Below are 23,793 nucleotides of genomic sequence, written 5' to 3' on the forward strand. Positions count from 1 at the left end.
ATATTTAAAGGCTTCATTCCTGATACCCAGGACATTGCATGCATGGTAAAGTTCAAAGATATGTAAAGACCAGTTAAATATCTGGAGTGAAGGCCAAGGACAGCAACTTCATATCTTAGAAGCAACAGGGAAAGATGTTACTGTCTTGTCCTACAAATTCTTTGGCTCATTTCTCCTCCTCAAACTTCTTCAAAAGTCCACTTTCTTCTCATCAGCCCCATTTCCCAAACTTGATCTCTCTTGAATTACCCCACTCTTCTTGCCACATCAAAACTACACTGCTATTTTCCATTTATTTTCACTTCTTCGAACCCTCATAAGCTCCTTCATCTTCTAAGAAGCCACTTTGCTTCCACACCAAAATTTCATGTTGCCTATATGACTGAAAAGGCTGAGGCTGGACCAAGGTGTGCTTGGCTTTCTAGTGCAAAACCATATAAATAAAACAACAGATGAAAAAATAAAAGACAGTATGTATAATAAGAACAAGTATTCTTCACATCATTAAATGGCCCATTGAAAAATCAGTCAAGTACCATGATGAGGAACAAAAAATACAAGTTTGTATAAAAAGTAATAGAGTTGACCTCTCTCCTGCACATAGGCAGTTGCACTTACAAAATGACAACACATCCCATTGTTAAAAACAAAGCAATAGTGCTCTCCTAAAAGTAAAATCTTTATACCCACAGTTTTCAGAGAGAAGGTTCAATGTAGGAAAAAACAAACTAGTATTGTGTTTTCAATATGTTAAATATTTTGCTATCAACAATTTACTGCTGCTGGTTGCACATGCCAACACATGCTAGTTGTCACTCTGCAAAGTTGTAGTAATGTGCCTTACCCACCTTCTAGTACTCTGCTCCTTCTAGCTGATTTTAAAGTGTGAGCTGAAATGATCTGTAACAAAGGGATATTAACCTGTAAAGATGCTGTACTGGAAGCAGCCTTCAATCAAATAAACTTAAAATCACATTACTTTCTCTTTGATGCACAAACTCGCTACATCTCCTTTAACAACAGGGTTATTTAAAAAGTGCTTTTATTTTCTTTTCCTGTTAAGCATCTTTCATCAAATGAAATAATATTACAAAACTAGATGAAACATGAAATAGATAGATTAGATTTTATTATAGTTACACAAGGTAGTAAAATAATGGGCTTGATTTTTTCACCATTTCCATTATAGCCTTGGTATCAGGGGTCACAGTTGAGCCACTGTAGATTGTGTTGGAATTAAACTATAATTCAAAAATTTCTAGGTTACCAAGAGTTTTGCAAAGCAATTTTTGAAGTACTAGGGGAAGAAAATTGTGTTTTGTTTGTTTGTTTTTTTCTTATGGTTGTACATATTCTTCTTCCATTCCTTTTAGTTGCTTTGAAAGAAACATTTTTAAAAAATACAGAATGTTCTTTGTGAAGACGTCTACGTTTCCGGTATTTTGTGGGTATTTTGTTTGAAACATTGGAGATTTTTCCAGTTTGAGTAAAAAATAGCTACAAAGCAGATGCACTAGCTATTTCTAAATACTCCCTCCCGCTACACCAACAGAAAACTTGGCTGTTGATTGCCACTGCTTAATATTGCCTCCCACACATTTAGAAAGCCACGATTTCTAGAGTGAAATATCCAGGACAGTTCACTTAAATGAGCCTTGGCATCCAGATTGCTAGCCTGGCTGTAATCACACTTTGAGTTATAGAGCTTGTAAATCACATATCAAAACAGGGGAACACATCAATTAATGTTCTACTGGAAACAAATCAAGGGCAAGCCTACAGTGTGACATTCTGCCAGTTTTATTTTGAATAGACGTGGGGGAAAAGCTGAAATGTTTGGTCACAGCCTTTATTTACCCAATCTGTCTTATATACTATTGCATAATGCTATCACAATATTAATATGCAAATTGCTGCTCAAATAAAAGCCATGCTTTCCCCATTGATTTTCAGCAGAGCTTTTGTTACAAAGAAAAATACTTAGCACTTATATTCCTTTTTCATCTTTCATCTAGTACGTTTTAATTAATCCTTTTTATTTTCCTGACCCTGCATTAGGTTTGCTGCCTCCTTTACCCATGTACTTTCAAGGTTATATCCTCCTCTTGACGCTTTCCGAAGACTTTTCATGTTTTCCGAAACGATCTCCCTCTCATCTCTTTTTACACGTAGAAAGCAGACCTCGGGAGACTGGCCAGAAGAAAAGGCTAGACAAGGGCCAAAGAAGTTTCCAAGGTCAAAAAGAAACAAAGGAACTCTGTTCCAAGGGAATAACGCACAGTGGCCCCATCTAGTGCTGCTACAGCTTTTCTTTAGCAGGTGCTTCAGTCTGTTCTCAGGCAATCACTGGTGAGGGGGTGAGGTGACTCCTCTGCAGGACATCATGAAAGATGTGCATCCAGCCCAGCATCGCCAGCCGGGCAGGGAGGGGATTGTCCCGCTCTGCTCTGCACTGGTGCGGCCTCACCTGCAGCACTGTGCGCAGGTCTGGGCACCACAGGGTGAAAAACATATTAAGCTACTGGAAAGTGTCCAGAGGAGGGCTACGAAGTTGGTGAAGGGTTTGGAGGGGAAGCCGTATGAGGAACAGCTAAAGTCACTTGATTTCTTCAGCCTGGAGAAGAGGAGACTGTCATGTACTGATAAGGATAATGGCTGAAATATTGTGGCAAAACTAGTTCATCCAGCCACAGAAGATACCTTCACTATAGGGTGAATTGTGATTTACATATCAATGACAAGCTAACGAGCCACAGACAAGGCCGGCTGGCAGATACGGGATGTGGGGGACGTGCCAGAGGGCACATAGCTCCACCTTCTGATATGCCCAGCATGGCACAAAGGGAAAAGCTGAGACTCTTCAACATGAATTGTCAATCTTTCTCAATCACCCCTTCCCCCCAGACTTTTCTCTCTTTCACAATAACACCTCCACAAAAGCCCAAAAGTTATGCAAGCAGGCAACCCAGAGGGCTATAAAGCACTGGCGGTGCCCACCTACCATCCCGAGGCCCACTCTGCCCACCAGTCTCATCACATGAACTGAACAAGACATCAGAGGACACCGCACATTGCTGGACCCAAGACTGTGAACTCCATCACACATAAAGCAAAGCTGTAAGGATGGCGGAATCTTTCTCTCTCTTTTCTTTCTTTCCCATACTTCTACCTTTTTTTGCTTTCACTTCTATAAGTAACATAGTAACATAAGATTTACAACCCTGCATATGCCACAAACTTTTTATGTTTACCAATCGAACCTACAATAATGTAAATCCTTCCGCCACCGAATCATATACCGTTTGGGCCAAGCTGCAATATAAGAGCCTTTTGTTTGCAGACCTTAGGTACTGTGCATACTGTTTTCCAACCAAAGGGCACCCACGAACCTGAGTCACTTCTCCCCCGCAACTCATACCTGAGGGCAGGACGTGACAGAGGCTAAGAGGAGACCTCATTACGGTTACAGCTTCCTCACAAGGGGAGGAGGAGGGGCAGGTGCCGATCTCTTCTCTCTGGTGACCAACGACAGAACCTGAGGGAATGTCATGAAGATGTGCCAGGGGAGGTTCAGGTTGGACATGAGGAAAAGGTTCTTCCCCCAGAGGGTGCTGGACACTGGAACAGGCTCCCCAGGGAGGTGTCCCGGCCCCAAGCCTGACAGTGTTCAAGAAGAGACTGGACAAGGCCCTCAGACACACGGTGTGACCTGTGGGGTTGTCCTGTGCAGGGACAGGAGTCAGATCCAACGATCCTTGTGAGTCCCTTCCAACTCAGGACATTCTATGATCCCATGTGGTTCAGCTGCCCTCAGGGTAGTGCACGTGGGCATCCAGTCCACAGTGCCAGATGAGAAATTAGCAGTAGCCTCTTGTGGAGAGGAACTTTTTCTCCTCAAAGAGGAGTTCTGCTTCAAAGTGTTGCGTGGGAAGCAGAATATGCTTAGGTCCTACAGGAATTTCCCAGTTGGCTGGGAAAATATTGGTCTGTGTTATAAAGGGAAAACTCTCAGTCCAGATTTATCCTCTTAACCATTAAGAGCCTTTTTTTATTTCTCCAGATTCTAATTTTATGTGTTTATTTTATTTTGCCCTGGGTTATTATTACTTACCATGTGCTTTAGGTAGATGGTTTGATGACAATTTTGAATACTGAACTATTAATATATACAAGCAATTGAGGTGCTATGTACCTTTCTGAAGATTAGTCACAAACTGGGCACCACTTCTGACCTACTTAAAGTCTGAAACCAGGATTTCAGCAGTGCAGGGGACAAAGGCTGTATTTCACTCCCAGAGCACAGATGGGCACGTGTGGGACTTGACAATGGGCTTCCCTTGGTAATAAAAAGGGGAAAATTCTTGCAGTACTGCTGGAGTCAGTCATCTGCATTTCAAAATGGGGGAAAGGCTTTCTGTACTCTAGGGAGGTAGAAGTGGGCATTTAGAGACACGTTTTCTATCACAGCTATTTATGGAAATTCAGCTCAGACTGTTATAATTTTAATATGACAGTTAAAGAGTTACAATACAATAAATGATCGCCATATTTACCTACAGAGTGCCAGTACTTACCCAAAGTGAAAAGAGTTTATTTTTTAAGAAAACATAGATTTTGTCAATAACCATATTTTCTGTTTCCTCTTTCAGTTTTAATCATCTTTAAGGACCACTGGTTATAAATGTAAAGAAATACTTGAAAAATCCCTTGAATAGGAAATATTTCTCTTATTTCAACATATCGTCTTGAAATATCAAAACAATTCTCACCTTTTTTTTCCCACAGTAGTTTCAAGTTGCAATAATTTGCAATTGCAATAATTGCTTTTTATTTTCCCTTTATTTTCTGATATGAGAGTAAATATTAAATCATCCATATCTGCCTTTACAAGGATGTTCAATCTAGATGTTTCAGAACACTTCTTACACAACAGCAAAGGTAGATTTTACAGATGATTCAAAGATACAGTTACTCGGTGTGTTAGGTGATACACTTTGCTCTTGTTCTTGTAAATGTGCTGGGCGGTGGATGTAAAAAGCTGTATTTCAGTTTGAGGAGACACAGTCATGTGGTTAATTTTTAATTCACATAAATGATATTAAATTCATGCTAAGTCTTCTTTCTTCCAAGTAATAGAAATCTATGATTTCAAAAATTTTAGTTCTAAACCAGCACTGCTGGTAACACGATTATATCTAGGAAATCTGTGATGTTGGAGACAGACATAGCTCCACATTTACTTGCACTGTATGTACTCTGACTTCACTGGACTTTACAGATTATACCAAAAAGTTCACACTAGGATTAAACTTAAAAGGATCGAGTGAGAACATATTGTTAATTTAAGTAACTGATCATTTAAATAGCTTGATATCTTCTGAAAACATTCACATTTCTCTGTGTCAATACTTTTTGTTTATCTTGCACTGCTTAGGGTTTGGAGATTTTTGGTTTTATATATCTCTCTATATATTTTGTCAGATTGTCTTTGTCCTCCTTTTAGAAAAACAACACAAAACAACAAACCCAAAACAACCAACCAAAAAAAAAAATATCCCACAAAACCAAACAGAAACAACTACTCAACTTACCTCCCTTCACACCTTTAAATTACCATAGTTACTATAGAAACAGCTATTAAACTGGGAGTGACAGTAATTAATAACATCTGCAAGTGCAATATGAAGTCTACAACATAATTAATATCAGCATTTGGAGTGGATAGTACAGAGCTGCCCTTTTGGGTTTGCATGGAACTGCAAACTGTGCAGAGCTGACGACAACAAGGGGGCTTAACATTATTGTACTGATATACTATGGTTTGTGAAACAGTTTGGACAATAGAAGGAGTATGAACGCAGAGGAATAAATGACACCATTATTACATAGTTTAATGGAGCATGATTCTGGAAGGAATAGGACCTGTATAGGTATAGGACCTTATGGGCACATACAAAAATTTTACTTTACACTTTCAGACAACATAAAATACTCACAGCTAAAATGATAGCAGAAGCTTGAATTGTAAATTTTAAATCCATTCCTTCATTTTAATTAGAGACTGGGGCTGATCAGATGTGCAAGTTTACCTATAGTTTCTTTTATCTTTTGACTCTCCACTTTAAAAGCTGAATCAGAATTTTTTAAGAACTGCCAATTAAAGATTTGTAATAAATCATGAAAGACCTGAGAGAACGTATTGCCCTTAGGCTTTATAGGAGATGGAATATTATAATTATTTATTTATTATTTTATTATTTCTTAAAGATACTTGGCATAAAGTCTACCATCTATCCCACTAGCTTCTCTCATAAGAAACTATGGGTGTACACAAGACTCAAATTCACCTTAAATCATTTTTGCAGTTTGTGTAAAATGTGTAGCAGACACTGTATTATCCGATTGAAGTATATTGTATTATACAGGAGAGAGTTCTGCCTTTACCCCAAGCCCAAGTAGTGAGCCTTGTGCTCCTAAACCAGAAGCTGCATGGCCTCTCTTATCTGAGCAAATAACCTCTGTTTTGGGGCAAAGTGGGGCCCAATCCTGCATAACAGGGCCCAGCATGGGCACAGCAATGACATAGAATCATAGAATGTCCTGAGTTGGAAGGGATCCACAGGGATCATTGAGTCCAGCTCCTGTCCCTGCATATGACAAACCTGAAATTCACACCATGTGTCTGAGGGCCTTGTCCAGTCTCTTCTTGAACACTGTCAGGCTTGGGGCCGGGACATCTCCCTGGGGAGCCTGTTCCAGTGTCCAGCACCCTCTGGGTCAAGAACCTTTTCCTCATGTCCAACCTGAACCTCCCCTGGCACATCTTCCTGCCATTCCCTTGGGTTCTGCCACTGGTCACCAGAGAGAAGAGTTCAGCGCCTGCCCCTTCTACTCCCCTTGTGAGGAACCTGTAGCTGTGATGAGGTCTCCTCTCAGTCTCCTCTTCTCCAGGCTGAACAAACCAAGTGACTTTAGCCACTCCTCATACGGCTTTCTCTCCAAACCCTCCACCAACTTTGTACCCTATTCTGGACACTCTCCAGTAGCTTTATATCCTTTTTATACTGTGTCACTCTACAGTGTCCTTCCCCGACATACTCAAAGACTTGATCAATATGTGTCTTTTGTACCATTAGGATTCCTCATTTGTCATCTTTTAAAACTAAAATAAGCAGAAATGTGTACATCAGTATGTGTAGACCAAACCTCTGTCAATGTTCTTCCTCCTCTTTTTCTTCTTTGTTACCCTTCTCACTTACGTGCATCTTTTCCTTTTCAGCTCTGAGTTTTCCTTCCTCTTAATGTCTCATCTTCCTACTCATTTTATTTTCCCCCTCGCTTTCCTGTTTTCTTGTTTCACTTTACTTTGCCACACCCCTTTTCCTTTCCTTTTTAAAATTTTGGCTTCCTTTTACGATATATAAATTTACTGGTTTGTATTCATTTCCACATGCATACCTTTTCTTCTGAATTTATCCTTTCCTGTTCTTAACTCTTACTTTTCCTTTGTTATCTTTCATTCCTACTTTTTTTTTTCCTTCTTTTCCCTGCTCCATGTTCCTTCTGGGTTATTTTTGTGCTCACTAATGGTTTGTAAGACAGATAAAATAGGAGACCGATATCACCTCAATCACCTGTTTTCAGACAGGATGCATCATTCTATGGAGGTCCTGCTCTATGTCCATTGACTACAAATGGAGCCCAGATCACCAGTTTTTCCTAGCTGTTGAAACTTAAAAGCATTGGGAGGTTGGTGACCTAACACCTTATGCAAATGCCATTCTATAAAAGGGTCTTGGAGACAATTCTCTGAAAAATATCATGTCTCGTTCATGTTTAATACCTCAGCCAAAGACACCAATGCTCACACACTCTTGGGCTGTCATTCTCAGCTGGGAGTACAAGTCACTTAAACAATAGTCATGTAATTAAAAGTGTAGTACTGGCTGTTGTTACTGGATAAGACAAAAGAAACCTTTTGTTTGTTTGTTTGTTTGTTTCCTTGTAGATAGTCCGTGTGTATCTCAACAAGTGCTGAATGGGAACAGTAACAATTATGTTCCCAAAAGGAGGGAGTCAGATACAACTTTCCTGATAAGCTTTAGCTCACCCTGTTGAACTTCCAAAGCAGCATCAGTGGCTGGATGGCATGAGTGTAGCCATTCTTTCGCAGGAATATTGCTAATTAAAATCTCAGCAATAACTTCTGAATGCAGCTTTCATAACCAACTGCTTAATTAGGTTTGAAGGGTTAAGCAGGTATGAGATATTGAGGTGGCTTCACTCCATTTGGCTGAAAGTGGTTTACTATGAATATTCTCATTGCCACCTCAGAGAATAGTTGTCCTGGATGATGTAATAATACCCTTTTTTAGTCCTATGAAGTTGAAAGATACCAGATTTCAGGAAAGTAGCACACTCACATTTAGTAAACTTCCACTGGTGTAAGGATGACTCTCATAGGGTGAAAATTTGGAGAGAAAATGTCTGATTTAGGAGGTGAAAGAAGAAATGCATATGTATTTTTGGTTCAAGAAAGCTAGATCTGATTAAAGTCAATGGAAGGGATGGAATAAATGAAGTTAAAATAGATTAGGGGCTGGGTGGAAGATAGACAAGGTTGTACAAAAATATTGTGTCACTTAATTCGTCCTTATATAAAACATATATGTTATTTGTATAAGACTGTTCTTAGAAGTTATCTTTCTTTACAAGCTCAGAACATACCACAGTTTAACATTTATAATTGAGGGTTTCCTTCAGCAAGATTACTGGCATTTATGGTTTTCTGTGAATAGTGTCACAACATCAATATGAGATTTACAATGAGCACTTATACATTACACTGTGAAATACAATATAGTGATTCTCGAACAAAAAAGTTCCCTTTCCTTCCAATCTCAGAAGCATAATAATTATACTGGCATGAACATAGAGCCTTTCAGAACCAAACTACTATCACCACATAGTGCTACAGTGTCCTGTGTAGATGTATCAGGATCAGTGATAATTGAATAAATTTTGCACTGTGCTTCGTCCTTAAATGGATGAAGATTTACAAGCTTGGCACTTGGTTTTAAGATAGTTTTCTCCAGTACACACCAAGAGAATATTTATTGTGCTGGGCTCCAAGTTTCAATATTAAACTATCTTTATATTATTGTTGGTTTAAACAGCAGTGTCCAAATAACCCAATCAAACTAAAAAACTTTAAGTGTGAAAATGCATATATCCCTGCTGTCACAACTAGAATTAAGATGAATGTTTTCCTCAAATCTGACAATAACAAGAAAAAAATAAACTCAATAATATCAGAAGAGGAAAGTTTTGCTACTAGGTTCAGCACTCAAATGTGAATAAAAACAAGGGTGAAAACAAAACAGTGTTGACTACCTTGCTGCTGGATGTAGTTCACAAAATTTTCACAATATAAAATGATATTTGATTCAAACATGTAAAACAATTCAGCTCACTTACAATGGGCCAGATCTTGCATTTCCATCTGGTGCAGAATTCAATAAGAGGGTGTTGGGTTTTTTTTCCCCTGAAATTAGAAATTGAGATCAGGCTGCTTGCACTCTCCAGTCAGTCCTGCAAAAGCAAACAGAATGAGAATTATTTAGTAAGATTACCCCCTCCTGCCCTGGGTAACACACAGACTTCAAGAAGGTATTACATGCCAGGAACAAAAAGGTATTGGTTAAGACCCTGTCATACTTTTTGCGGCATTTCAGTAAGCACATTTTGGCTGAACTGAATGACATCTGGGGTTCCATCTGTCAAAATACTTGTCACTCCAACCACAGAGGTGAAGTGTGCTCAGATTAGGTCTGCGAGAATAACAGCCCCTACTGATTTATTAAATACAACCAAAAAAAAAAAAAAAAGAAAAAGGGCACTTAAGACACTTAGTCATTGCATGCTATCTATTCACACAAGTACTACAAACACTGTACATGTTAAGCCTTAAACTGCCACTGTTTTCCAAAAGTTTGATGACAATGCTGATTACTGAAGAATGAGTTTTATATACAAGCATAAAACCAGATTAATAAAATTTTGAATCTGGTTCTAACTTAATAACTGTGGGGTTTTTTTAAGAAAAACGGCTAAGACACAGAAGGCCCAACTCTTTGTCTCTTATGCTGTATTTGCGACAGTGTAAATAATTTCTGAAAATGTAAATAATCTACCCAGAAATTGAAATTAAAGAGAAAGGCTTGATCATGAATTAATACTGGTTACTGATATACTGAACTGAGAAGAAGCCTTTGATGCAAAATAAATTTTGTATTTTTGCGACAGGGATTTTTATTACTGGTTTACAGACCACCACAGTCAATTGAAAGACTCCCAGCAATTTCACTAACATCATAGAACAGAATTATAGAATCTCTAAGGTTGGAGAAGACCTTTAAGACCATTGAGTCCAACTGTAAACCCAAGGCTGCCAAGTCCACCAAGAAGGTGTGAAGCAAAATTTTTGTAACAAAGACACCTTTCATTATATCAATCCCTGTCATTTCTGTGCTCCTTCGCAGAAAGGTCTTGGTCAGGTATGACAGGCAATACATTTAGAATGAGGTGAAGAATAAAGAAAGATTTATTTTCATGGTTTGCCATTCAAGTCTGTATTTAAGTGCTTAAAAAAGAAGACTTGTCAGCTGTAATAGATGTTTAGGAACCTTAACACATTAGTTATAAGAATACCTGCAGTGCAACATTACCGTGAAGTAAAAAACACATATTTAAGATAGAGTTTGAAACATGACTATGTAGGGAAGCAGTATAACCATCAAATGTAAAGAAACTGATCACTTAGGAGATTCTAATGAGTTTTTAAAATTTAATGATGAAACTACATGGAAGGATGAAGAAATATCAAGAAACTTAATTCTGTTAACATGTTTTAAGTCAATCACTCCTTCCCATCAAAGCTAGCAGGAACTCATTTAAACACAATTACTCATACCCACACGTTTGTAGGACAAGGTCAATATTTCTAAACATTCTACATCTTTAATAAACATGTTCCACATAAATGCATTTTTAAGCCATAAAGAATTAGCTGAAACAAACAGGTGAGTAAAGAGTAAATAACATGTTACTTCTGGAGTAAATCTTGCATTCTTTTCTTCCCTGTGCTTCACGGTGATATTGGCTTCCTAAGTTTCCAATTCAGAAAAAAGAGCAAAAATTCAAAACCCAGCTTCAAGCCTCACTTCATTTTGAAGCAAAACTGTTACTTGAGTTCAGCTTTTCTCAAAACTGGGCTCTTGTCCAAGTTTGCTTGTAAATCCTGTAAAGCTTGCTGGTTGAACTTGTGTCGTGGATCCGAGATCTGAGTCTTCCCATGAATGCCCCACAGGTTGCCCTCACCTGGCTATTTCTCCTCCATGCTGCAGCTGCATGTAGACGCCCCTTCTCCTTCAGCCCTGAGCTTCAGTGAGCTCCACAGGCATTCACTTGCACCTCAGTAGTGTTCACTCTATGATTACCTTGCAGAGAGTCTTTTTATAGAGTTGTAAATAGCATGGAAGATCTGATGCTGCAAATATTGCTACATTAAAACATGGTGGGATTTTCTCTAGCTTCTTTTCCATGTTTCAGCTATCATTACAGTGTATTATCATAGTACTGATGAAACAGTCACAATCCAGACCTGAGGTACTAAGTGGGTGACGACCTATCCATGCATTGCCCTGTTGCGTTGCTAGCCGTGTGTTATTGTTGTTGGAATTATTAGTAGTAATAATTCTTGCCGTAAGGAGCTCTACAAATGAGGAATGAAGCACCAGGAATGTAGGCTTACAGAAAAGTATTTTATGTTCTCATTCTTTGATCTTTCTATGTCTCCTGTACTTTATATTGAAATGGAATGTCTGAAGGAGAGTGGTCTTGCTTATACTCATGTACTGCAACCATTTCCTATGTGGGTTTGCACAGTCATCAGCACCCTCTCTTGCCCTGACCAATGTGTGCATCCTTCTCTGCTGGCCCACTTCTGTGGGACAGCATCTCTGTCCGAGCTCAGCGCCCATGGCTTGGTGAGCGGTGTGTGGGCCTCTGGGGGAAGCACAGCTGGGAACCGGACACAAGCACTTCCCTGTTGAGCAGAGCTGACCTGGGTGAATGCTGGATCCTTCAGCTAGGGAGGGAGCCAGGTGGGGCATTTCCTTCCTTTATGCTGAAAGGGCATTGCCAGAGTGTTAATGCATCACTGTGTTGCCCACTGCAAGGGTGCAGGTGTTTTGGAGCACAATTAACAGAAGAACATCTAGTTTGTGGATCTCAGCAGAGTTTAGGCATGAACTTGTGCTGAGCTTCAGTGTCCTATCAAAGAGCAGAAACATTCTTTTTCTGGGAATATTCATGTTCATAACTGAGTTGATGTCCTCTTGATACTGGATAATGCCACCCTTAAACAGTGTGGGGCCCCAAGAGTGAAGAGATGTCTTAAATTACAGTCTAAGAAGTAAATCTGTTATGGCCTTGTGCAATATGAACTACTCTACATTTCCAGTCTCTTTCCTATGTGCATTTCTCCAAACTTTTACTCCACTCCCCAATGCCTTCTCTCCACCCTGGATCTCATCTCAGTACATCCTGTGTGAAGCAGGACCTCTGTGTCACATGCCCATGGCTCTGCAGATACCTGTCACAACTTGCAGCAAAGACCATCGGTAGCTCTACATCCCCAAAGGAAAGCAGAGCGGCTGAGTATCTGAAGTGTTGCCACTCATGTGGCAAAGCTGTCAAGCCATGGGAGACCTACAGAAGCTGGTCTATACACACTCTTCAGACTGCTTGAGTCTGCAGGCTGCAATATCATTTCAGAAATTTCTATTTTGGAATTGCATCCAAGCCCTGAATCCTACATATCCGCAGGTAGGTGGATAGGTGAAGACAACTGAGAGTTCTTCCCACCAGCTCCAAAGCGCCAGCTCCAATCCCGAAACAATGCGGATGAGTGACTGCGTGCTTTACAGATTGCAACTGAAATATTATGCTGGCTTGGAGCCTGGGCGATGTGAACACTCAATTCTTCATTTGTGGATCTCAGCTTTGGTCCTTTTGCCACCTTTAAATATAGAGATGAGCACTTTTCTGGTTTATAGAAACTGTTGTGAGTTAATACATTCAAGATGATGTGACCCTGAAATACAAAGCATGTGAAAATTACAGGAATGCTGAGTCTGCTCTTTCATTTTCACCTGTTGAATTATCAAATATATAGAAATATAAACATAATAATATTTCATTAAATAATTAAAAACATATAAACATAAGAAAGAAAAGCAAGCAAACAAAAACAACAACCCACGGATCAAAAATAAAATCGAAATTGTGACTGAACTTTTATCTACTTTGGTAAATAGGCTGAGAAATATTTCCCTGAATTACTTTCTCCATTTGTAGGGAGAATGTAGTTGCCACAGAGACCGGTAGACGTGAACATCGGTAAAATAAAGGACGGGAGAGGGAATTTGTCCTCTGTATTTTCAAAAGAATCTGAAATTAATATCTAGGTTAAGGATGCGGCTGGGGCGGGGACGAAGCCTCAGGACTCCCAGCCGTGCCCCCAGGGCCCGCTTCCCAGAAGTGCTTCGGGGAGCCGTCGCGGACGGGACCCTGCGGCTGGCGGGGGCGGCCGCGCTGCTCCGCCGGGCCGGCTCCGCTCGGCTCCGCTCCGCGGGCAGCGCTCCGCGGGGGCGCGGCGGCTGCGCGGGAGGCACCGCGCTCGCCCCTCCGCGCCGAGCAGCGCTTCTACAGCCAGCGGCGGAAAGAGCGGCATTTATAGATGCATATAAACACATACGTACATGCAGCCCAGACTGGTGGCACACGGGCTGTGTGAGGCTGCTTCTTACCAGGGCGGAGGTGGGGGGAGGAGGAATTAAAATAAGGCACGAAGCGGTTTTAAAAATAGCGTCCGGGCGCTGGGAGGTGCGGCACGCAGCCCCGCGGCGGGCGGGGCGGGAGCGCGGCGCCGGGGGCGGCTCCGCCCGGCCCGGCCCGGCCCGGGGAGTTCCTGGGCTGCCTTGTAAGGAGCGCGGCAGCCACAGGGCCCGGCGCCCTCCCCCGCTCCCCGCCTCGACTTTCCCCCGCCGCCGGCAGGGAAGGCAGGAGCCGGGAGCGATCTGCCCGTCTCCAACTCTCGCCCCTTCTTTCCTCCTCTCCCTTCAGGAGCCCACACCCCGCCTGCCTCCCGCCTCCTCCGCCTCTTCTGCGCTGCAATCAGGAGAATAAATCAGGGAAGGACACACACACACAGAGTGAGCGGAGATCTGTTACAAAAGTAGCGCTGATGGCGGCGGATCAGATGAAGCTGGAGCTGCTGCTGGAGTAACAGAGAGTAGAGTATCTCTCTCTCTCCTTTTCCCCCTCTCCACCCACAGATCTCCATCGTTTCTCCTCCTCCTTCCCACCCTCGGCCGCTTCTCCGCACATCTCTGGGCTGCGCCTCCCGCGAGGGGGCGGGTGGGGGGGGGAGCGGAGGAGGCTTTAAAAAACAACAGCCCCCCCACACCACCGCACACACAGTAATTGAATTTATTATTATTGCCGTCTCGCCGACTTGGGGAAAGGGGATCGATCTTCGATCAGGAAGATGGCTGCTGGCTGGCTGCTGGTCTTTAGCCTGACACTTTTCCAGTCCCTGGTGATGAACCACTCCTCGGAGGGACCTTTCCCTTCTGCCACCACGTAAGTCCCCGCGGGGCCCGGGGGTCCGGGGCGGGGGGTACGGCCGGCGCGGGGGCGCATCCCTGTGCCGGCGAAAATACAACGGGAAATACAAGTCCGGGCGGAAAGTGGCGGTGAGGAAAAAATTGCAGGGTTTCGGCTGCTTTTGTTTGGAAAAGAGTCACAGTAGCTGAGGGTGAGGGGAGAGTGCCCCGGTCACGGCCGGCGGCGGCACTTTTGAGAGAAAGGTTTTACCTCGCAGCCCCGCTCCAGAGCGGATCCCAGCTCTAAATATACCCTGGCAGTTCAGCGATGCTGAGAGGAAAGTTTCGAGTTACACGGAGCCCGCCCTCTCCTCCCACAAAGGTTATTTCAGCCTGGCTGGAGTTTTAGCACTATTAAAAAAAAAAAAACAAAAAAAAAAACAACCCAAAACTTTAACAATTTATTAAAACCCACGCGAAAGGTAGATGTTCTTGCTTGTAAGCCGCAGGAGCGTGTAGCAGGCAGGGCGAGCATTGCTTTGAGTTTTGAGCCTCACTCCTGCCTGGCCGGGTTCCAACGCACACCACGAATATTGTGACAGTCGCAGGGTTTGTTTGCTGCCCGCGGTTGTGGGGGGGTTGTGTGTGCGCACGCGTGTGCCACCCCGGAGGGGTTTCACATGCTTAAAGCAACACCGCTGAAGAGCTGTTTTCCTCAGCCCTGGCCTTGCAAATCGGTACTTATCCAAAATCACCTTCCCGAAAGCAGGTGGATGCTCTCGCTGCAAGCAGCTCTCTGTTTGGCGGGGCCGTAAGATAGAGATCTTTAAAGCACTGCAGACTTATTGGCGTGAAAGTGTTGCCCAGGGGAGTGCAAAAGATCATGGAATGAAAGCGTGTAATAAAAGGCAAAAATAAGCCAACACATCATATCTGACACTCGCCTACAGATTGGGAAAAAAAAATAAACACAACGAAACACTATAGACTAATGACCGTGTTTTCCTTCTCACTTCCTCAACTTATTACTTTATATTCTTTTTTTTTTTTTTTTTTTTTGAAACACTTAGTCCCTGAATTTGGGTTAAACTACCAGTAGGTAACTTTAAGTGGATGACTCACTTTAATGCATTTTACATAAGAAAAACAGTGCTACTGGTAGTCTTCCCTATTGTTTAGCGCGGGGTAGAATTTATTGCCCTTTTTCATCCTGTGCAGAAGGATGAGTTTACAGCAATTACCCGCCATGGATTTTCACCAATTAGTACTGCTGGTAGGTTGTTATAATTGGATTCAGTTCTGAGTATCGGTTCCATTATGAAAGACTCAAAGAGATGCTCGCACTGTTAAATGAAAGGAATAGAAAGATAAGTGCAAAAGAACCACTTAATATCTTCTAAGTTGAATAAATATTGCCTTTCACTGAAGGGAAAATTAGTCTTTGAAATATTCTCGTGTTACAGTTTATAAAGATATGTCATGTAGAAGCAAGAGTGACAAAATACAAAGCCAGGGCTTTTTAAGTCACTGCTTTTCTTGTGTTTGAGCTCCTGTACTTACCGTTTTTAGTGAGCTGATAAGGTTATCATAAACAACTAATTACAATTTATCTTCTACATAGATTTTTTTGGTTTTTAAAGAGAAAGAAATATGTAACCTGGTGAAATTATACAACATTCTTTTTATATGTTATTATTTTAATTTCAAATAGAAGTCTAAAACACTTTTTTAGCAAAACATCACGTGATATTTCCTTAAAATTGTTTTTGTCCCTCTGTTCATGTTTGATAATTGCCTTCAGAAATTATCTTTACTGCCAGTCATGGTAATAGAAATTGTCGACAGAGAAACATACTATATAACTTTAATTATAACTATACTTATGATTGAGTAATTCAGAATATAAAGTTAGTCAATAGCATTTCCATGTTCCACACAATCTACTCGCTGTTGGCTTTCTTTTTTCTCATTATCATTCCACTGAAATATTGTAGAAACAATCTATAGTGCCTGCCCATCCTTCATAGTAATGTTTCCCCTTTGAAATTAAATCAACTTTCAAATAAGACTTATTTCATTTAGAAGACAGCCCAACAGGTTGATGCAGGGAGTGATGCTTTGCAAAAAGTAATGGTGTAACAGGTGAAGGAGAAAACAATTTTGGAGATTCTTTCTTAAGACTTGACAGCACTGTTTTGTTCCCTACTATAGATTACAAATGGGGAAGAACAAAGAGAAGTGATGCAAATGCCCTTAATGTGAAATAGTTTATATTTTAAGAATATTAAAAATAGGAAAAAAACACAGGAGAAGAAAATAAAGCAAAGAAAGGATATTAATAATTAAAGAACTGAAGGTTTGCAGATATTATGTTCTTAGCTAGGTGCTTTCTCCCCATTATCTTTAGCATCTTTTCTCTTACTTAAAATGTTGGTCTGAGGAAGCAGTATTTCCCAGCTGTTGTATGAAAAATGTGCACATTCATGGCTATATAATTCATGATTTCATCAACAACTCATTAGTGTACAATCACTTTTCCTTCAGTCATCTGTTCCTTCTGCATCAGTAAATATTTCAGCATGTGCTTTTACTAAAACATTGAGAAGTCCTTATCACCAATGCAGTAGTATACAAGTAGGAAACATTTTTAGCAAAAAATGCTGAAGGTTTAAGTAATGCCTGTTTCGTAGAATCTCAGTCATTTGATTAATTTTATTCCTCTGACAAGGCAAAAAGGCTCTGATATATTTGCCCAGCAATACACAGAGAATTTCAAGTGAAGGATTATGCTGTATAAAATGGGAGCCTTAATTTTTCATTTAAAAATTGAGCAAGTGATATAATAGCATTTGTTGCTTCCTGTGTTGGAATATTTCACTGCAAATACTGAAGACTTTTCTTTAATGAACTACTTAAGTATAGCGGTAATTATGTCTTGATCTTTAGCTGTAAGGCTTAGCTACAGATCGATACATTTTAGGTTTCATTAAAATGTATCATTTTCATTGTATCATGTATTAGGGATCTACTGTATGTTGGCGCAAGGTATCATGCTCTTACTTTTAACATAGCAACTCCAAATATTTAAATTATACGCATAGCATGGCAGATATTTTGCACTTTCATAATAATCTGCTTGTATATAGTACTCCTGTCACTACAACCATACTACTGCTAACACAGTACGCAAAGCACTTTTTTCTTTGTAGCTATATATATTTATTTATCATCTGCATCTATACAGACTTAAGAAGAAAAAATACTTTAAATGAATGTAGTTTGTATGTTTCCTGATAAAGGCAGCATAGGACTCACTTTATTTTTGTGGGTTTTTATCTTTTTTTTTTTTTTTTTTAATCTATACTGCATCAAAACAGATAGCCCTGAGTTTAAAAATAAGTTGTAATTCTTAAGCATGCTTTTGGCACAAGATGTCTTAGCAGTGTTTGTATTTTTACTGATCGTGAGTAGTGTATGATATAAAGCTGTACCTACTGCTTCCTGATGAGAACCCTGTCTGTACTGATTAAAAAAAAGAAAAAAATCAACCAAGAAAACAAACCAGATATTTTAATTTTGGTGAACCCTCGGATGAAGTCGTTCAATATCAGTGGTATATTTTTCTGTAATTACATAATTCTGGATATAGATTAATGTCTAGTTTATTTTATTTTCTCTGATTTCCCCCTTGCCCCTCATTTTCTCTCTTTCCTTTATTGTTTATCCCTTTTCCCCCTTTCAATCACCTGTTCTGTATGTAGAGATTATATTATATGTTATATTCAGGACAGACCTGCTACTTAAATACATTGATGTAAAACATCTGAGGAAAAATATACATTTGAACATATATACATATGTATGCAGGCAGAAAATTTCCAGAAAAGAAGTTGTGTATTCCCTTTTTTTTTTTTTTTTTTTTAATTTTCATGAATCATCCTTACTGTTTCGGTGTCATTGGGACAACTCAGGGAAGTCTATATGAGTCATATGAATTAGGGCTTGCACAACCAGGACCTTCATAATTTTTGGTTTCTGTACATGGACCTAACAAGTGTAGGTCTTGCTGAGAATGTAGCTGGGCTTGGTACAGAGCATCACCTCCTGTGCAAAATCAGTGACCAGATGTAGACAGAAGATATTTCTGATGTTTTCTTTTAATCTGTTTCTACTGTCAGACTTAGAGATTTTGACACCTCTCATATACCTATAATCTCATTTTTAGCATAAAGTCTGTGACAGAAGAATGCCAGTTTTATTGCTGATGTTAATTAGAAAAGACAGCTGTGTTAATGGATTGTAAAATACCAGGCTCTTTCTCATTTGAAAATTGTTGTTTTCCAATCTATTTAAAATTCTTCCTTATTAGGAAAAAAATCATCTGCTGAAGTGTACCTTCATATCAGTGAATTGGCAAGAAAGCCAAAAGATGTAATCTACTTAGAATCAGGGAAGGTGCAATATCACCTTTTAGTGTTTTCTCAGCAGCACATGTAGGAATACTGACCGTTATGCAAGATGTACAAACCCACTGGTATTTTAAAAAGTATCGCTCCCATGCATTCCTCTAGTAGAAACATACTTCAAGTGTGAAACAGCTTGTTGATTGGTGTTGGTTTCTTTTTGTGAGTGTCTCTGTACGTGTGGTGGTGATAAATGCAAATTACTGAGATCCACAAAGCATTTTCCTGTTTTACATATTTTAGATGTAAATTGTGAATGGGTATTATTTTTTATTCTGTTTTTCTTATTTTATTTCCCTATTAGACATTTATATTGGGGCCTCAAAATTAACAAATTCTATAGATTTATGTTTTATTAAGTATGAAAATTCAGCTGAAAATGTCAAAATATACACTGATTATAAGAGACAAAATTTCATGGAAATAAATCAGCATTGTAGAGGTTCTTGCCATCTTTCATCTTGCAGTGATGCTATTTTCAGAAATGCATTGCTCATACCCTGCAAAATGATTTTATCCAAGAATTCAGCTGCTAGAGCTGGAGCTTGGCAGCACATTAGACTGAAATGTATTCATTGTTAAATAGAAGGCCTGTTGTACAGATCTTAAAAATATTTATCTAGCAGAGCATTTTAAATTGATGGAAGCCTGGTCAAATTATTATTACTTTAATCTTTTGTAACAAAGAAACAAAATAGACTATAGTTGCCCACTGATAACTGTGATCAGACAGGCTTATGACTTTATTCTTCCTTTCTATGAGAATCCTTTACCGAAGGTGGTATTATCTTCCAGACCAATGTTTGACTTAAACCTCAGCGATATAGGGGTTGCAGTTTAGGAGCATTTTAGTAGTTTAAGAGAAAAATGGCTCATTCTCTCTGTTGTTGAACATAGTAGAGGCAGAGCTGGGCCCCAGACTGTTTTGTGCTTCTTTGCAGCAATACAGGGGCTTTTGATCCCTCTATGCTTGGGATGCACATTGTGCTTAGAGAGCTTAAAGAACTTAGTGACAAAAGCTGATATTATGGACTACCGATAATATTGTTTTCTTGTGCCCTGTTAAAATATCTGCTTTAACAGAAACGATGTACTCAAACATAACACTGGAATAAAATTGTTGGACCATAGCTATCATTTGGTAAAGCCAGATGCCATCCTTTATTTATGTCTTTTATGCATGCTGAATCAGACTTCTTGAAAGTACGAATGACAGTTCAGTGTCCTCAGTGTCCAGGTAAAACATATCCAGCACCTTGAAAATACACAGAACTTAAGAAGTACAAAATAATAACTGCATTTCTGCCGCCACCCCTGGGCAGCACCTGTGTGATGTGTCTTAGATCACTCTTAGCTCATTCCTGTATAGACTTTTTCATTCCATCTGCAGCTGCTGCAAGATAGGTATCAATGAATACTACACTTGAATGATTCACATTTGAGATTACAGCTCTGGCTTATTTCTCATGTTGCATCTATTAAATAGCCTGATCCCACTCAACTTTTCTCAAACATATATTGGGCAATGTTCTCTTCTTTGGGATCTGACCAAGAGCTGGATTTTGCACCAGTTGCGCCATTGCTTACTGTAGGAAATTGCTTATTGCTACTAGTGTGTTGTGATTCTTCTTTCCCTCCTGATTTCCAATAGCAAAAGAGAACTGGAATCAATATTGTTTGCAGAATACAATTTGGATGTTAAGCAGTACTGTGTAATGCACACGGTAGTGATGCAGGAATGGCTCACGTTAAGGTACAAACAGGTAACGCTGATAGCGAGATCACTTGCAACTGAATTCAGACTTCAATGATGTTCATGGATATTCTCAATTTAAGGCCAGACTATGCTGCTGAAATTAAAGTCCTGTTGAAATTCTCAGAAAAAAATAATCAGTTTAAGAGTGAAGGTTTTCAAAATATATCTCAGCATTTCCTAATGGCGTATGCCTGTAGCTATTCAGCTCAAGAGGGATTTGTCTTCTCCTTCTGTAGTGCTTTCCAGACTATTTTTTGACCTATGCCGTTTCTAGGAAAATTCAACATTTCATGTCGTCTTTCTTGCCAGACTTTCAGGGTGAAACGTAAAATATACTTCGTCTTTCACAAGCTCACTCTAACAAGAATATGGCTCACTATTTGGTAATGTTACACTGCTGATCTTATGGAAAGGACTGTGGTTTTTCACTTATGTCGCTCCTTACACCACCGTTCTTTACATGTCAATGGCAAACCTATGACAAAGAGCCAAATTTCTGTTTCTTGTATAATTTTTACTATTTATTTACAAATATTCTAACAAGTTTATGAAAAAGATTGACATTATTTTGCATCAACAAATCAGCAAGCTTTTGCAGTTAATTACAGTAATTCAAAATCAGACTTTTTTTTTTTTTTTTATCTGAGGCAGGCCTGAAATACCCATAGAATATGAATGTGAAGTTATAATATTGCTGACTAATATAAAAATGTTTTATTGGATTTTTCACTCTCTTTAAATTACATTCTCACTCCTCCTCATTTGAGAATTGGTCAGGACCCGAACTATAGTCTGACTTTGTAATGGATTTTCTACATAGAGATTTAAGCATTTTTTTCATTTTTGGAATGTCTTCCATTTCTCCAGAGCCATGAATGCAGAAAGAAGAGGATCTTTTTGAAGAATGTGTCCTATGGATAATATGGGCTAAGAATAATTTTTTACACAGCAATCATTGTCTTTAACATGGAGGTATATATTGGATCAGTTGTCCTTTTTTTTTTTTAACCCTCACGCTTATAAAGCTTCAGTTGAAGTCTACGAACAAAGACTCTCAAATTTACCCATTATAATAAATTCTGATTCACTTTTGACCTGATTTATGAAGTAAATAAGAACACGAAGGAGTTGCTGAGTCCATAGTCTGGCTGTTTTAGTAATCAGATGACAAATTATGTTAATTTTTATTTAAAGAAGAAAAGCTAAACTTGATTTATCTAAGCAACTTTCTAACTCAAGTACTCCTTTTTCCTCTGTGCAGCTCCCCACTAGGCTGGCCTAAAAGCTTGAAACACTTCCCAGCAACATACTCTCTCCCTCCCTTATCTTTACTGGGATTTTTATTGCGTTTTGCTAAGCATGGACTAAATCTTCTTTCTAGTAGGCATAAAAATAAAGTTATATTAGGTCTCTGGGTAAGGGTGGCAGGGCTAAGGCCTAAATCAAGGCATGCCATTTTTCTCAGTTGTCACTTTTAATATCATGCTGCGTTTTTCTTTCTGCACTAAGGTAGTGTTAAAGAAACCAGTAAAAGGGAAGTTTTCTTTGTTCTTGGAATGAGTAGAGGTTTGCCACATCTGGCTTGTATTTACTCTTGATTAGAAATTAAAACTTTTTCCATAGCAAAAAATTAAGTCACAGGGGCTGTTCTGTTGATGATTACTAAGTAAAATATTTTGCACTCTGAGCTGGAAGAAACGTGTTTATCAATAGTACAGGAATAAGGAGAAGAATGAAAGATTACTAGAAGTATGAATTACAATGTTAGAGTTTTTACCATTTCTTTCCCTACTCTTACAGGTGAATAACTTGCTCTGGCACAAGTAGATCCAATATCCCATTAGACCAGTTAAAATGTTGAATGATAAGTTCAATTGTCCATTAAAAGTCAAGTTTTGATTTATGATATTCTGATGTGGACTAGTGGGAAAAATGGCTTAGTTTGTAAATGACTGAATGAACCCTCAAATCAATGATTTTCCCCCAGTGTGGATTTGAACACTCTATCTGCTACAGGTCTTGTGGGTCCTACATACAGCTCTGTGCTTGGAGGCAGTACTCTTTACTTGCCGAGTGCCCTGCCCTGTGAGATATGTTGATACCCTGTTTTGTGAGTTTAATCCAGAAATGTGGTGGTTTCACATGCAGATATTAATATAGATATTGTAGATATTCTGCCCTCCCCCCCAGTATATGGCTGATTTCTTTTAGTAAATTGAATTAAAGTATAATTCATAGTATACTGTTCTTCAGTAAGTATTTCACTGAGGTGCTTGGAGCATGTCTAAACAAGAGCAATGAAGTTGGTGAAGGGTCTGGAGCACAAGTCTGATGAGGAGCAACTGAGGGAACTGTGGGTTTTCAGCCTGGAGAACAGGAGGCTGAGGGGAGACCTTATCGCTGTCTGCAACTGCCTGAAAGGCGTTGGAGCATGGAGGGTGTTGGTCTCTTCTCCCAAGTAACAAGCGATAGGATGAGAGGCAATAGCCTCAAGTTGTACCAGGGGAGGTTTGGGTGGGATATCAGGAAAAATTCCTTCATGGAAAGGGTTGTCAGGCCTTGGAACAGGCTGCCCAGGGAAGTGGTCGAGCCACCATCACTGGAGGTGGTTAAAAGACCTGTAGCTGTGGTGCTTAGGGACATGGTTGAGTGGTGGACTTGGCAGTGCTAGGTTTATGGTTGGATTTGATGATCTTAAAGGATTTTTCCAATCTAAACAATTTTATGATTCTATTTAGAATGCTTCCTGCAGAGATTATTGAATGTTCATATTTTCTGTTAGCCTCATGTGTTATTTTAGTCTTTTTACATACGGATGTAACAAGTTCATTAGAATTTTTTTCGAAAACAGTTACAGTGAAGAGACATACATATAGGAATGTGTGGTGAGAGATGGTGGAAATTG

The 23,793-nt window shown here is 39.7% G+C and overlaps 1 protein-coding gene and 1 long non-coding RNA gene across 2 annotated transcripts in view; one reads left to right on the forward strand and one right to left on the reverse strand.

Annotated features, from left to right (window-relative positions):
- Positions 1 to 847: 847 nt before the first annotated feature.
- On the reverse strand, positions 848 to 13,883 carry LOC135984530 (uncharacterized). The gene is made up of 3 exons (XR_010605644.1): positions 13,824 to 13,883; positions 9,478 to 9,591; positions 848 to 900 (listed from the first exon to the last, which is right to left on the reverse strand). It is a non-coding gene; the product is annotated as an uncharacterized LOC135984530 (long non-coding RNA).
- Positions 13,884 to 14,065: 182 nt separating this feature from the next.
- Positions 14,066 to 23,793, forward strand: part of CACNA2D1 (calcium voltage-gated channel auxiliary subunit alpha2delta 1) — a 408,307-nt gene continuing 398,579 nt past the window's right edge. The window contains exon 1 of the mRNA XM_065643236.1: positions 14,066 to 14,706. Coding sequence (XP_065499308.1) covers positions 14,612 to 14,706 — 95 coding nt within the window. The 5' untranslated portion in view covers positions 14,066 to 14,611. The remainder of the gene's footprint in view (positions 14,707 to 23,793) is intronic.

This window comes from Caloenas nicobarica, chromosome 1 (genome assembly GCF_036013445.1).
Source record: "Caloenas nicobarica isolate bCalNic1 chromosome 1, bCalNic1.hap1, whole genome shotgun sequence".
NCBI classification, from domain to species: domain Eukaryota; kingdom Metazoa; phylum Chordata; class Aves; order Columbiformes; family Columbidae; genus Caloenas; species Caloenas nicobarica.